Source organism: Bos indicus x Bos taurus, chromosome 25 (assembly GCF_003369695.1).
Source record: "Bos indicus x Bos taurus breed Angus x Brahman F1 hybrid chromosome 25, Bos_hybrid_MaternalHap_v2.0, whole genome shotgun sequence".
Classification (NCBI taxonomy): domain Eukaryota; kingdom Metazoa; phylum Chordata; class Mammalia; order Artiodactyla; family Bovidae; genus Bos; species Bos indicus x Bos taurus.
In genome coordinates, this window is record NC_040100.1 from 35884275 (window position 1) to 35900623 (window position 16349).

A 16349-nucleotide genomic window follows, 5' to 3' on the forward strand; every position below is an offset into this window, starting at 1 on the left:
AAGAGGAGGCATGTGACCCAGACAGTCGGGTCCCTTGCAGGGACAAAGCCTGCTGCTTACCTGGGCAGCTGCACCGCCCGCCCCGGTGGGCACAAGAGCAGCCTCGTGTGGACGTGACGAATCCACTCTCCCAGGAAACACACAGAGGCCAAAGAATCAGAACACCAACTCACGTAGACCTTTTCAGACTAAGCTTTTATTTTTTTGATATTACAAACCAGTTTTCTTTATTCACAAACCACTGTAAGTGATATAAACACTAATTTCTAAAGACAGATATACACATTTTCTGGGTTTGCAGATTGCGTGAGGTGTGTGTTAAGTCACTATATACCACACATGATAGTAATCTTTTTTTTTTCCATAATTCATAATAGCAATAGTTATTTAGATAAATGAAAACATTCCAAATAAATACCGTTTAAAAAAATCCAAAATGTCTGTTTACATCTCTGACATACATTTTAAAATGACTTATTGGCCTCTTGGAGGAGTGCCTGACAAAAGAGTCTGTAACATCAGTTGGCACCCACTTGCTCTAAATGATTTTATTAAAACTACATACAGTCATGGGGGAAAGTACAGCTCATCGATGAAAATCAAAACTGCAAATTAATTTTACTTGAACCAACACAGTAAGAATTCTATGTTTGTGATTCCAAATACAGTGCAAATTCTGGATTTTGAAATCTAAGACACATGGGAGACTTCGCTTGATTCTCCCAAAAGCCCTGTTCCTTCCACCTCACCCCACTTCGGGGTTGGATGCCGCAGCATCTCAATATGTCCTTTCCCTCAAAAACATCAACCAGGCACCCGTTGTCATAACACCTTCTTCCACGTGGGGGAAGATGAGAATGTCTCAGGAATGCTATCAAGCACCCTCTCCCCTCTTCCCTCCCCGACTGGCAAACAGAAATATTTTTCTCTGCTTTTGGCCGCCAAGCAGCAGTTTTTCCCCCGTTTCTCTCTCTCTCTTTTTTTTTTTTTTTTGTTTTTGTTTTTTTTGTTTGCAAGATCACGGTGATCTTAGATAGCAAAGCTACAGAAACTCGGTTTTCAAATCTTGTGAAACTTTATTGATGGTTTAATATCCAACCGATCTTACTGCATGCACATTGGATGACAAGAGAAAAGCTGGATCACAAACACTTTTTTTTTTTTTAAGTTTTGTCTGGTTTTGTCTTAAAGCAGAGTTGTTACAGCGGATTGGCAGGTTCACAGCAGTGAGTTGAGAGCTTTACTAAAGTGCGTGCCATATGAAGGCCTGCACTGCACACGTGGAAATTGTTAACTATGTCAGCAAAACTACTGGGGACCACTTGCTGCAGGATATATATATTTTTTTTATTTAAATACAAAAACAGGAAGATCCGTGACAGATACCCCAACTGAGATTAACTTTGTAAACAGAACAACATGAAGAGACTTCGAACAGAAGAAGCATACAGACAAACTGCAATTTTTCGGATGCGTCATTTTGGCCCTGCTTCCGAGGTGGGGGGGAGGGGGTCGTTCTTTAGGGGATGTTGAGGGTGGACCTACTTTTTTTGCTTCCTTTTGACAAGTGTCCTGGGCCTTGGAGACAAAAAAAAGAAAACTAAAGATATTGATTTGAGAGAATCCTTGGGGATCGGGAAAAAAATGGGAGGGCGGGCTCTCACGGACTGAAAAATTGCAGGTTGCTTACACAACATGGTCATGTTTCAAAAAGTACCAAGCGGATGAAAATACCATGATTATCTCTACCCAATGATTGCAATACTTGTAAAATGCTTCTATAAATCCGAATATGATTATCATGTAATTCCATAAAAATTATACGTCTTGTCTGTAACAGTTGTTCTACGAGGCTAAAACTAAAGCTTCGAAAGACTGTTTCTAGAACTTAACAACGCCACTGCACAGATGTAAATTTTATACATTTTTTTTTCACTGGTACAAAGAATTTAAGTTTTTATTACTTTCTTTTTTTGGAAAAAAAGAAAAAAATAGAAACAGTGCTTTTTATCACCTTTTTATTAATGTTATTTTTTCCCTCCCATAATATAAAAGTCAGCAATGATATCAATAATTTATTATACTGGAAGAAATATAAAAAGAATGCTTGCAGATGGCCTAACTAGCAGTCTTTTGCCTAGATAACTAGTGGCTGGTTAAGAAGCTGAATACTGCCAGGTGGAATGGTTGTAAAGGGTGGGTTTGCACAGCTGCATTCAGCTTGGATGTACAAGTGTTTCTAGAAGCATCCTCTTAACAACCTAACCTTTGGCTTGAACTGACAGTGAGTAACTTAGAACCGTTGCTATATGGACGTTGGTGCAGTGGGTCGTTTAGATTCATCAGTTACTTTTTTTTTTTTCCCTTTCAGCCAAACCCCAGTCCCCACCCCCTAGGTCCCTCCCACCCTTCCCGTTTCATAAAATAAAATAATGCAGATGCAGAAAAGAACATGACTCCTGTAGTCACTTACACTCTTCCCCAACAGCTGATAACCCCAGTAGCTTAATATTCAGCATATATAATTTCATTTACAGAATACAGCACTCTGGATATGGCCCTATACCAGTGTTTAGTCATAGCTAGCATCTCTCTAGATCAACCACAAAAAAAAAAAAAAAAAACTTCCTACAGCCAGCAACCAAACTACAGAACCTTCGGAAATGAAAGACCCACAATATTAAAATACACAGAACAAAATATCTGAGGTATAAGATAAAAAATGTAATTTTTTTCCTCTTTTTAATTTAATTTTTTTTTTTTTAGATGCTAAAATGATGCACTACTGCATGTATTGCAATACCCAGGCCTCGGAAAGCTTCCTTTTTCCCCACGTTGGAAGGTTGTTTTTTTTTTTTTTTTTTAATGGTTTTTGTCATTTAGTATGGAGCAAAACGGTTGTATCCCCCTCGGTATATACTAGCCTGCAATGAAGAAAGAACGAGACCCACATCGTCAGCATGGCTCCTAGTCTTGGCATCAGTCAAGGGTGCAAAAGCATTCTGAAACAAAGCAATTTAAGGGGTGTGTTTTTTACATTTTCCTTTTGCAACACGTGGATCATCAAAAAAGACTACTATGTGAAAAAATAGACACTCGGAAACAACCAATATGGAGGCGTCCCCTACCCATCCCGGGTCCACCTTTTAGAGAATTGAAGATACTGCCAAGCCTGACCTCTCCCCACCCGCCAGTCGCTCCTTACAACGAAAAATCCCTGTAGAACCAACTTCGGGTGGCCAGTCCTGGGAGCTCTAAAGGACTCTGAAACAAATGGGCCGCTGAAGGATTGATGCTGTCTCTTATTGTTGGCTTGTTTGAGTTACTAACAATACTGTGTGTCAAGGATGCAAAAGCATTCTGAAACAAAGCAATGTAAGGGGTGTGTTTTTACATTTTCCTTTTAGAACATGTGGATCATCAAAAAAAAAGGACTAGTGTTTGAAAAAATAGACACTCAGAAACAACCAATATGGAGGCGTCCCCTACCCATCCTGGGTCCACTTATTAGAGAATTGAAGATAGGACCAATCCTGACCTCCTCCCCCCATAGCTCCTTATAACAAAAATTCTCTGTAGAACCAAATTCGGGTGGCCAGCCCCAGCAGCTAAAAAGGACTCTGAAACAAATGGGCTGCTGAAGGATTGATGCTGTCTCTTAGGGTTGGCCGTCTGAGTCACTGATAATAATGTGCTCTGTTGGGAAAGGCTCTGTCTACACTCAAGATGTTGCATGCAGAGGACTTACTGAATGTCATCACTCAACCCTCTTGGTCAACACTTTCCCCCAGCGAACTGGGTGTTGAAGTGGAGTGGCTGAATAGCGAAAGCAGGACGAACATGTAAGTCCACTCTTTACTTGACTCAGCTGAACAATCTGTATGGAAGGTGCTCTTGAGAGGGGAGTTGTGCAGATGAATTACTGGATGTCATTGAGCTTGTGCAAAAAATGATAGGTTTCCCAATTATGGCGGAATGTCTACCGCCAAGCTCCAGGGAATTGCCTAGCCGTGGTTTTAGACGGCACTTAACTATCTCCTTTTGTGAAAAGTTTTGGCGATGCCAATGAATGCCTCTGGGGCTTTATCTTTAGGAGAAGAACTGATCATCTTGATCTCAAGCAGAAATCTGCATGCCAAAAAGCTTTGTAATGATTGCATACGCTCTCACGTGATGGGCACGTCTTACTGTACGCTTTTAGTGCATAGAAGTTTGAACAAGTACAGGCAAATTCACCATCCCCCCCCTTCAACTCCCAGTGTTGCCCTCCCCCCAAACCCCTCCCAAAACAAAAACCCAGCCCCACTCCCACCAAAAAAAAAAAAAGAAAGAAAAGACAACTCCCAAACTGCTTCCTTCTAATTCCTTATGTACTAGGCACACACACAAAGCGTGCCTCTCTCTCTATTTTCTTTCCTGGGCGACTATGACTTTAAACATGAATTGTAATAGGGGAGGAGAGGCAGTCAGATTCTCAGCTGCCTGACAGCAGAGGCCTGGAACTGTGCAGCTTAGCTCCTCTGAGGTCTGTGGTGGGGCTGGAACCTTGGGGCTATGTGAATGAGCGGCAAGGGAGGGAGGGAAAAAAAAAAGAAAACAAAAAGTTCTGCATTGACACTGCATTCCGTTAGTGATGGATTTCATTATCAACATGACTAATTATTCCATTAAGGTAAGTGCTTGGCTAGGTGAGACTTGCAAAATGAGAAATATAATAACTTACATGCACGACATTGCCAAGAAATTAAGACATTTATCAAGTTTACTGGGAGGATTAATGTGGCATTTTTTAGCTGCTGTTAGCACAAGAGACAAATTCAATTAAGGGAAAGTGAGAGGACGTCAGCCGTCAACCCATCCTGAGATCCCAGCTGGGGGGAGGGGCGGCCGGGGGCCGGGGGAGGGGGGCAAGGAGGAAGCTAGGAAGAGGAGGAAGTGGTACTCACCATGGCACCAACGCCGTAGGTGGGGGCTGGAGCAAGTGTGTGGTGGTAGGGGTCGGTAGCATAAACTCGTCCGTAACTAGAAGGAAGACAGAGGGGAAGATTAAGCCATAATATGTGATTAACGAAGTAACAATAACAACCGTAAAACACAAAATACCAAGACAGTGTGGAGGGGCCCTATCCATCTTGAGAAATAAGAAACACATTCCAATCGGCCACGAAACATAAGAAAAGTCCATCCTATACAAGCATTTCTGTGTCCACTTAACATCGCTGGTGATAAAAGTACGTGGTGTGTGTGTGTGTGTGTGTGTGTGTGTTTCCTCTCTCTCTCAAACAACCCTTTCTACACTGGGTTGGAGGCAGGCAACAGCTTGAAAGAGTGGTTTTAAGAAAGCCAGGAACCACAGAGGACCCATTATAATCAAGATAGATTGTCCTCTTTTCCTAACAAAGTTGTCACCAATCAAGTGAGACAGGGTGGGCCAAAAAGGACCCAGTCTTTACAATTAGGGCCAAACATGTCAGAATGGGAAAGAACAGATGTATTCAAACAGAAGCCTCCTTGAAGGCTTTGTGGGACCTCCCTCCCCACTCAAGAATTAGAGCCTGATTTGATTTTTGAGTCTATCACCCCAGAACTTCTATCTCATCAATCTCTAGCCAGGTTCCAGGAAGCGATACATTTTAAACAATAGTTCTCTTTTTTTTTAATAGTTTTTTTTTTATATGGATCATTTTTAAAGTCTTTATTGAATTTGTTACAATATTGCTTTTGTATTATGTTTTGGTTTTTGGCCAGGAGGCATGTGGGATCTTAACTCCCTGACCAGGAATGGAACCTGCATTGGAAGGCAAAGTCTTAACCACTGGACCACCAGGAAGTCCCTTGAACAATATTTCTTGATGACATTTCCTTATATCTGAGGATTTTTTCCTCCTGTCTCTACCATCCTCCTTCCACTGCCCTAATGCCCAGCACAGGCTTTAGAAGAAAAATGTAGAAGAGATGGACACCTAATACATTGGATGAACAATGCAACTCATCAGATGTTAGAGCTCGGAGAGACTGGGTCATTTGCTCAAAGTCACAGAGCTAGACAGAGTCAGAGCTAATCCTTGAATGTCTCAGGGCAACTCTGATGCTCTTTCCATGGTTCCAGATACCCTTCCTTGAACGGCCTGCCAGATATCTTGTTAGAGTTTGAATGCTGCTGTTTTGGTAATGATCACAGCTGAGATGCAGGCGAGGTTAGGTGAGGGTCTCTGGAAGCAAAGCCTGAAATGGAGATTCTTCCACCCCTGATTTGTTGGGGGCGGTACGTTTAAGAGGAGGGAGAGGCAAGCAGCTCAGAGAAAGGGAAAATAGAGAACCAAGGGTGTATCAGTTCTGAGCTGAAAACTAACTTCTCCCTAATCCTGAGTTGCACCCCAAAGTTGATCCCAGCTGGAGGCAAGTGGGTTGGCTTTTTTAATGCTCTTGTTAGTTAAGCATTAGCTGTAGACTTCCTAGAAGGGCAGAGGATAAACTTCCTAGTTGCAGTGATTCTTCGGGAGAGGGTAAGTCTCTGCAGAAAGAGGCAGTTGGGTACCATTGGTGACCAACATTCACAGTGGCTAGGGGAGGGGTAAACCAGCCACTAGATGGGGTAGGTGTGAATTATCAATGGCTTTTGAATCTTGAACACTCCTTTAAAGAAGGAAGGAACAAGCCAGGAAGAAGTCATTGGTCTATACTATCAACCTTGGGGTTGAATTTGCATTGACTTTATTCTTCTCCTCCCCTCTTTCCCTACTTGTCTTCTAAACTTCCTTCTCATACTTGATGGATAAGAATGCACTAGATGGATCTCACATCATAAAGCCTGAGAAGGAAGAACCAGGGGGAAAACCTTCTAACTCTCAGGCTCTGAGTTAGACTCCAGATTGGGGGAAAAAAAATGATTATACTAACCTCCTGATTCTGGGAAAGATTGAGACAGGAGGAGAAGGGGAGCAACAGAGAAAATGAGATGGCTGGATGGCATCATCAAATCAATGGACATGAGTTTGAGCAAACTCTGGGAGATAGTAAAGGACAGGGAAGCCTGGTGTGCTGCAGTCCATGGGATCGCAAGGAGTCAGACACGACTTAGTGCCTGGAAAACAAAATACTAAGCTTTCATTGGACATGCTTTACTCCCAAGCCCTCTGCTTGTTTCAAATCATCTACACGAGTCTTCCGTCTGATCCTCAAAAGCGTCAACATTCAGCATTCTCCTGATCCCCAAAAACGAACAGGAGTTTCTTTTCTGAGATGAATCTCTCAGTGAAACTAACAAATAGGCAAGCCCTTCTTGCTTTCATTCCTTGGGACATCCTTTATGACTTTGACTTACTGAAACTGCCTTTAATCAAAGATTCCCCCTCTCTCAGGGAGGAAAAAAAAGCAGATGTATGTCCAAGACAGGGTGTGTTAAAGCAAGAAGAATGATGACTTTTTGAAATAAATCTTTTATTCATGGAGGTTACTCATGAAACTGGGGCGTTTACCCCTAATTAGAAGCAGCTACTAATAAGGAGAAAAGAACATGATGGATGACTTTGGTGTTGATTTTCATTTCATGAGAAAATAAAGTCTGTCATGGATCTGGAGGGAAAAAAAAAGTAATAGGATTATTTTTAATGTATTTTCGACTGGCAAAGCTGGTTATAGGAACTGGCTATAAATTGCAAAAGTGAACTAAAAATGCTTGGATATTTACTAAATGATGCCACAGCGTGGTGTTCCTCCAAATCAAGCGGTAAAGATGCTAATTCAGAGCAATGATTAGTAGTTTTTTTTTTTTTTTAATTTGGGGACTGATTTTGCTGTGGCAAAAATGTCCCATTTTGAGGAGACAACAGAGTGGTGGTCTGAATGTGAAAAGGTAACCCCCCACTTTTCCTCTCACATCCTTTAATGGTCATTCATCGATAACTCTGGGCTGGGCGTCAGCCTCCGAAGAAAAATCAAGCTAGCAGTTTGGCAGCGTTCCCTTCCAGGGCAGAAGAAAAGGAGAGCAGCGTCGAACTGGTCCTCATAAATGAGCAAGCTCCTTTTTGCTCCTCAGGGTGACCTCTACCTTCAGAATCCGATGGTTTTATTATGATTAATAAATTTCATCTCCACAGAGGAAAAGGGACCATGTCAGCTCAAACTGAAAGCAAGGAGGCTTCTTTTCAAATGCTAATCCCGAAACACGCCCTTCCGTGACACCACCATTTAGACACAAGGTTATCAGGGAAGATGTGGACTGGAGCTCCACCGAGGCTGCGGGGATGCTGGCCACACCGGTGACCTCCGGCGGCGGAGCCCAGAGGAAGAGGGGTGGTTCCCAGGGACCTCGGCGGGAAGGATGGGGAATGCCCGGTGGACACCACGTGGGGACAGACCCGCGCCTGGCGTCACCCTGCGGACCAGCCATCCCTGCCGAAGCGGACTGGTGTACAATCGGGCCCCGATGCTCACCGTGGCCCCAGAGCCCACCGGTCAGAAATCAAGGATGAAATGTGAGACATGTCCACGTCACTCACACCATCACCACCCTGACATAAACCGCCAGTATTTCATCAGAACCAAATCAGAAACAGTCATTTATATCTCTATCTGTCATCTATCTGTCTATCTGTCTCTCTATCATCTATCACTTGTGTCTATGATCTATCATTTATCACTGTCTCTATCATCTATCAATCATCTCTGTCTCTCCATCATCTGTCTACCTCTATCTATCATCTGTCTATCTACCAATTATCTATCTATCTATAATCTGTCTATTATCTATCTGTCTATCTGCCTAGCTGCCTGTCACCTATCTTTCCATCTATTTAAATATAAATCTGTATCAGCCTGCTGCTGCTGCTGCTAAGTTGCTTCAGTCGTGTCCGATTCTGTGCGACCCCAGAGATGGCAGCCCACCAGGCTCCCCTGTCCCTGGGATTCTCCAGGCAAGAACACTGGAGTGGGTTGCCATTTCCTTCTCCAATGCATGAAAGTGAAAAGTGAAAGTAAAGTCGCTTAGTCGTGTCCGACTCCTAGCAACCCCATGGACTTCAGCCTAGCAGGCTCCTCCGTCCATGGGATTTTCCAGGCAAGAGTACTGGAGCCTAATCATACTTAATGCCCTTGCTTAAAATCCTTCAATGATTTCCCACTTATCGTAGAATAAAATCCAACTTGCCTGAGTCACCCCTGCCCTGCTCTCACCCCCATCTCACCCCCAACCCCACCCCTTGCTCATCAGGACTCCCAGGACGCGAGCAAATTCATTCTCCCCTTGGGACCCTGGCCAGCTCATCTGAGCTGCTCCCTTTCATCCTTGACCTCTCAGCTCAAACGTCAGCTCCCCAGTGCTGCCTGCCTCCTTGACCGCTCTTTCTTAAGCGCACTTTCCAACCACATCCCCAGCCTTCACCTAATGGAGCAGATCTCCATTCATTTTGGTGACTTACTTCCTGACTTGACTGTGTATCTGTGCCCCTTCTGGAATGCCAGCCCCACCCCCACCCCCAGGGGCTGGGCTGAGTCTATCTTGTTTCCTGCTTTCTCTCCTCGGTGTAGCACAGCACTAACTAGGGGGCAGGTGAACGAGGGAGCAAGGCAATGCCACTTGTTGGGTGAAGGAGGACTAAGGAGAGACAAGAGGCCTGGGAAGACCTTGGTATCCACCATAACCTTTCTGTCAGTAGCCACGATCCTAGGAGCTATGCTTTCTGAAGATTCTACATCACTTGCTCCCAGAGACAATCAAAACACTTCAAGATGCTCAGAAGAAAAGCTCCTTGAGTCTCAAAATACACAGTGTGTTATTTCCCATCACCCCTGAGAGTTCACAGAGGCCAAGTTGCCATTAAGTTCATCACTCCGTTCTCCAGGGGATCTTCCTGACCCAGAGATTGAACCCGGGTCTCCTGTACTGCAAGCAGATTCTTGAGTGTCTGAACCACCAGGGAAGCCCAAGTTCATCAAAGGGAAAAAAACAAACAGTCAAAGTGAGACATGATAACTGCTCTGCTGTCTAGTTTGCTGTAGCTCAAGGCCATCATGAACCCTCGTCTGTTTTTGACCTCTGCGACAAGAAAACCAAGAGGCTGGCCTGCCCCGCAGAGGACAAAGGCTTGGAGCCAGAAGATCCAGGTTCAAGTTCTCCCTTTGCAATGTCCTTGATCAGTGATGCAGGGAACTCCCTGAACCTCATCTTCCTTGTTTGTAAAATGATTTCTGCTCGGTCTGAGCTCTGCCTAATTCACAGATAAAGTGCATGAAAGGAAACCAGGGGCATTTAAAAGCCATCTACAGAGAGGGGAGATTATGTTACAAGGGTTCTTCTACAGAATTTCATAAGCTGACCTCTCCTGCTCAGCCGTTTGGTCTGCAGAAGCACCCGAAGGATCAGCATCACGTGTAGTTCTAGCGATCAATTCATGGATGCTTTCGGAAGTGAAGCTCTGTCTCATTTATGAGTTACACATGTAGTTTCAATGGCTATATCTGAACTTGATATGCCAGAGTCAAATGAATACATAAGCTGCCTGCTGAATGGGGAATATGAACCTGTGTTTGTGTAAGAGCTTTGTCAACTCAACTGAGAAATGTAAATACTACTTATTATTAACATCTTCTAAGTCCAGCTGCCACAAGCTGGGTGTGAATGAAATACAGTAGGGCCATGTGGGTACCATGCCCCCAGGTTCTAACAGTCAAGTGATTTTCTTATAGGGGCATAGGAAGAACACTGTCATTAACTTCACTCCATAGAGTTCGCTCTGTATATTTGAAGTCACAGTCTTTATGCTCCTGAGACCTTTTATTTTTATTTCAGCATCACCTCCCCATGCCTCCTGTCCCAAAGATAGCTGGGGGGCGGGGAGGGGGTCCCTGGGGGCAGAAAGATGGATAAAATAGGCTCAGTCCTCCAATGAGGCTCCCAGTGTGGTGGAGCTCTCCTAGACGGTCCCAAGGCAGCAAGAAGGTGCCAACGCTCAAGTCCCCACCATGATGAGAAGCGCTACAGAGTATGCATTCAAACCAGGATCCCTGACAAAGGGTCAAAATGCGCACTCCCAGAATCTGCAATGCCGTTAGAGCTATAGTGCCTTCATAATCAGATCTAAGACAGAGTCTGGAAGCTATTGGGAGCTTAATACACACCAGCCACACACCTCCCACAGAGTGTACAAGGAGGGCCCTAAACACGGCCCCATGGTCCTCATGACCTGCGATTTGGAGAGCGATGGTTTAGCCAGGAAATGCTCCCCTTCCTGCCCCTGTGGTCTCAGACCTCAATGCTCAGCTGGCATTGGTGAAGGCACTCACTAGGGAATATTCCTCTGTGACAACTGCAGCTTTCTCCTAGTCTTATCTAGGCAATGACTTCTATAATTGTAGACCACGCAGGTGACCAGGGCTTTTCTAAAAGCTTCCCAAGACATGCAAGTCAGAAAGCAGAATCAATCCCATAACTCAAAACCTCCAAGAAGGACAGAGTAGAGGCAGAAGACATTCTCCAAGAGGAGCTAAAGAGTTACCGCAACCCGACGCTGACATTTCTGAACTCTCCTGTGGCTCACTTCCTTAGCTTGGATTTGAAATGATTATCTTCGCAGACTGCCTTTTTCAGTCTCATGATTCTTTTCCTCCAAAGTAGCGGGGATGGACTTCCCTGGTGGTTTAGTGGTTAAGAGCCCGCCTGCCAATGCACGGGACATAGGTTTGATTCCATGGGTTCGAGGCCCAAGATTCCACATGCCACGGGGCACCTACTGAATTCCAGGCACCGAGAGCCGGAGCTCCGCAACAAGATAAGTCACCCTGATGAGAAGCCCGCACATTGCGACTAGAAAAAGCCCGCACAGCAACGAAGACCCAGTGCATCCAAATAAATAAATACATTTGTTTTAAAAGACTAAGAGAATTTTGGCTCCTGCCCTCTCTCTGTTCCACGTGGGGTTCCTCCAGTAAAACCCTTGGAATACCTGTGTCAGAACTACTCCCAAACTGAGTTCTCCTTCTGAAGCCCTGGGTACAGTAACCTCCAAGCCCTATCTATGTAAGCAGATCAATGGTTTTAATGGGATGAGAGGGAGACAGATTCTGGGCCTGTGCCCTAGAGATGTCCCGCTACAGTGCGTATAGACACACACACACACACACTCAGAGGCAAAATTAAAACATAAAGTCAAAACACATTGGAAGAACTGATGCTGAAGCTGAAGTTCCACTACTTTGGCCAGCTGACACAAAGAGCTGACCCACTGGAAAAGACCCTGATGCTGGGGAAGATTGAGGGCAGGAGGAGAAGAGGGTGACAGAGGATGAGATGGCTGGACGGCATCACTGGACATGAGTCTGAGCGAACTCCAGAAGATAGCGGAGGACAGGGAAGCCTGGCATGCTGCAGTCCATGGGGTTGCAAAGAGGCAGATACAACAGTGACTGAACAACACGACACACTACCAATGTTCAGGTTAACTGTCGAAATATTTTAATTTCAGGTGAGCATCCTTGCTGCTAAGAGACCCATTCCTGGGGCACACATACTCTTTCAATATTCATTGGAGCAAAATGAATGAAAACGTGGCTCTCTGATAGAAATATGGTAAGAGCCAGAAAGACAAGCTACATAGGACATTGTAAGTTTTCCAGTAGCCACATTAAAAAAATAAAATGGAAAATAGGTGTCATTTATTTTTATATTTTAATTTGATCCAACAGATTAAAAATAGTATCATTTCAATGTGTCACTGACATAAAGATAATGCGTGACATACTTTACATTATGTTCATACTATTGTTCATACAACAATTTTCATTGTTGAAATCTACTGTGTATTGTACGCTGAGAGCTCACGTCTACATGGACCAAGCACGTTCCAGAGGGCTCCGTGGCCACATGGTAATCGGTCACCAGGTTGCAGAGAACGACTCCAGAAAAATCTACAGAATGTTCTCCTCACTGAAAGACAAAAGATTCCTGACGGGTCAAGTCAATGTTTCCTGGAGTGTGAGCTGAGGTCTCCTCTGTGAGAACGGTCTGGGGAAACTCCTAAGAACTTTGATTGTCAGGCTCCATCTCCTGATCTAGGAACTGGAATTTCTGAGGCATGGAGAAGGCAGGATGGAGTGGAATCTGTATTTTTTTTTTTTTTTCAGTTTTAGTACTTTTCAACTGAAATATAGTTGATTTACAATGTTTGTTAATTTCTTCTGTAAAGCAAAGGGATTCAGTTACAGATATATACACATTTTAAACTATTCTTTTCCATTATGCAGATAAGTTCATCTGTACCATTTTTCTAGATGCCACATATAAGTGATATTCTATGATGTTTGCTTTTCTCTTTCTGACTTACTTCACTAGCAGAAATAGGGACACAGATGTAGAGAACAAACGTAAGAATACCAAAGAAGGAAGGAAGGGGTGGGATGAACTGGGAGACTGGAAATGACATATATACACTCTGTGTATAAAATAGATAGCTAAGAAGGACCTACTATACAGCACAGGGCAAGCATGCTGAAAGTTGCTCAGTCGTGTCTGACTCTTTGCAACCCCATGGATTGTACCCCAGCAGGTTCCTCTGTCCATGGGATTCTTCAGGCAAGAATACTGCCATGCCCTCCTCCAGGGGATCTTCCTGACCCAGGGAACAAACCCATATCTCCTGCATCTCCTGCACTGCAGGGGGATTCTTTACCGCTGAGTCATCGGGGAAGCCCACAGCACAGAGAACTCTCCTCAATACTGTATAAAGACCTAAATGGCAAGAAAATCTAAAAAAGAGGGGATATATGTATAACTGATTCACTTTGTTGTACAGCAGAAACTAATGCAACATTGTAAAGCAACTCTACTCTGATAAAATTTTTAAAAATAAATAAATAAAAATATTCTTTTCCATTACGGTTTATCATGGGATATAATTCTCCATGCTGTACACTAGGACCTTGTTGTTTATGCATGTGTGATAAATTCTGCAGGTGATCATCACCCAATCTGACATTTGACACCTGCTGTTGTATATATTTTTTTTTTTTAATCTGCCCTGATTAACCCTCCCTTACTCAGGCTAATTCAGAGCTCTCTAGACATCGTTAATGTTCATAAGGAAACTGATAAAGACATTTCATTTTTAGGAGGTATTATTATTGCATGTAACAGGCTCTGAACTGTGTCTGGTCCACTGTCAGCACTCAGTCAACACTCGGAAGATCTTCACTAAATTCCTTTCCCTGCATGTTCCCTTAGCACCCTGCGCTTCCCCTATTAGAACACACATCACACTTTACTGGAAACAGACCAATTAACTACCGATCGATTTGCTGCATGACAACTTTGCTGAATAATCAGATCGCCAAAATGGAAAGGAGAGACCCTTAGATGAAATTTGCTGAAGGATCAATTAGAGGAATGGTCAATTTAGAAGTTTCTTCTAAACAGTATCTGAAGCCTTAGTGCGGCTGCCTGGGTGTGCAAGTATCCGTGTGTGTGTTCAGGTTAGTGGGGAATAAAAAGATGGAAGGGGGTAGTGATACTCCCCACTGTGGCCCCAAGCTTGATAAATAATGTCTCTAATAAAAGTGGACAGCAACCCACTGCCCCAAGGAGACTGGTTTCAGCAGCGTTTGCAGGAGTGTTGGTCCAGGCTTCTTCCCAGGCCCCACGTGTCTGTATCAAGTGCTCAAAAAGGACTGAGAGTCTGTCCCTGGGCTGGCTTCCCAACCAACATGATGGTACCTGGCATGGTAGAAGGTGTGAAACTTGCTGCCAGATGGAGACCCAGCCTCACCTGCATCCCAGAGACACATAAACATGTGCACAAGCTGCCCAAAGCAGGGGGCAACTGGTAGCCAAAACAACAAGCTCAAAGTGTCTGGTACTTTCCAGGGCATGGTTTATCTTCTCTGTTGATTTTTAGCCACTGCTTTTCAGCAAAGGAAAGATTTCTGGAGAACTGCTCTAAAACACCATTGGCTGGTGTCCCCCTCTGTCCCCCTGGATGTGCAGAATTTTCTCTTTGCCACTCAGTCCTGCGCCCCTAGGCCTGGGCCCCACACGTCATGTGCTCAGCACACACGAGCTGTATGAAGGAGACGGGGCCAAGGCAAATAAACTCCCACTGGACCATCTGTTTAGAGAATCATTTAGTTCCCTGGTGGTGGTGATCAGTTGCTTCAGTTGTGTCATAATAATCTATTGTTTAATGATATTATATTTTAATCTATCTACCCACTGCATTGTTGGGTACTCAGGTTGACAGCAATTTTTCAAAAATATTGAAGAAAATAAATATCCTTGTATATACCTAGTTATAATTGCTTTAAAGAAAACAATTAATAAATAGCTAATCCTACTGCATGTGTGTTCAGTCACTCAGTTATGTCCGACTCTTTGCAACCCGCCAAGCTCCTCCATCCATGGGATTCTCCAGGCAAGAATACTGGAGTGGATTGCCATTTCCTTCTCTAGAGGATATTCCCAACCCAGGGATCCAACCCGTGTCTCCTGAGTCTCCTGCATTGCAGAAGGATTCGTTACCCTCTGAACCACCTGGGTCCCTCCAAATTTGAACAACTATGCCCACTCCCCAGTTCACAAATACTAGTTTTCTAGAAGCAAGACAGCACGACTGAAGAATGCAGAATTCCACCTGGAGGTGAAGACCAAGCGTCCAAGGTCAAGATGAAAGGAGCACTTGGGGGCAGTGCAGTTCAGTGGAAGGAACAGTGGCATCAGATAGACTCCTGTGTAACCATGGTAACCATGGGCCAAGTTACCAAACCTCTCTGGGTTTGAGCATATTGTTCTTTTGAAATTTGCAAATAACGGTGATAGTAACGTCTGCCCCACTCAGATACTGTAATGAATTTTATACACATGTATACATACATACATATATATATACATACATGCATATATGTATATAATTTATCATACTTGCTAGTACATGGACTATGCACAATAAATGACAGCAAGTTATGACTACAACCTGGGGAATTCAACAAAGTTTATCTGAAAGTGAAAGTGAAGCTCTCAGTCATGTCTGGACTCTTTGCAACTCTATGGGCTGTAGCCAGCCAGGCTCCTTTGTCCATGGGATTTTCCAGGCAAGAATACTGGAGTGGGTTGCCATTTTCTTCCTCAGGGGATCTTCCCCACCCAGGGATCAAAGCCAGGTCTCCCACAGTGGAGGCAGACTCATTACCCTCTGAGCCACCAGGGAAGCTTATCTGGGGGACAGTTATTTACTGCAGGGGTGAAGGGCTTGTCTTCTTTGCTCTCAAAAGGTCTTAACTCTTCAATGAAATGACCGATACACCGTGGGAGGAAGAGGGAAGGTGCGGGCATCTAACACAAATTGGTCCTTGCACATCTCTCTAAT

General features: G+C 44.0%; 1 protein-coding gene across 12 annotated transcripts in view; it reads right to left on the reverse strand.

Moving 5' to 3' along the window:
- Window positions 1–176: 176 nt before the first annotated feature.
- The window catches only part of RBFOX1 (RNA binding fox-1 homolog 1), a 2434604-nt gene continuing 2418431 nt past the window's right edge, over window positions 177–16349 (reverse strand). For 7 of the 12 annotated variants that reach the window (XM_027528154.1, XM_027528150.1, XM_027528155.1 and 4 more), the window contains 2 exons: window positions 4947–5022; window positions 177–4552 (listed from right to left, as the gene is read on the reverse strand). In XM_027528154.1, the coding sequence (XP_027383955.1) occupies window positions 4405–4552; window positions 4947–5022 (224 nt within the window). In that variant the 3' untranslated portion in view covers window positions 177–4404. The remainder of the gene's footprint in view (window positions 4553–4946; window positions 5023–16349) is intronic. The other 5 variants (XM_027528158.1, XM_027528152.1, XM_027528153.1 and 2 more) reach the window with 2 other exon arrangements.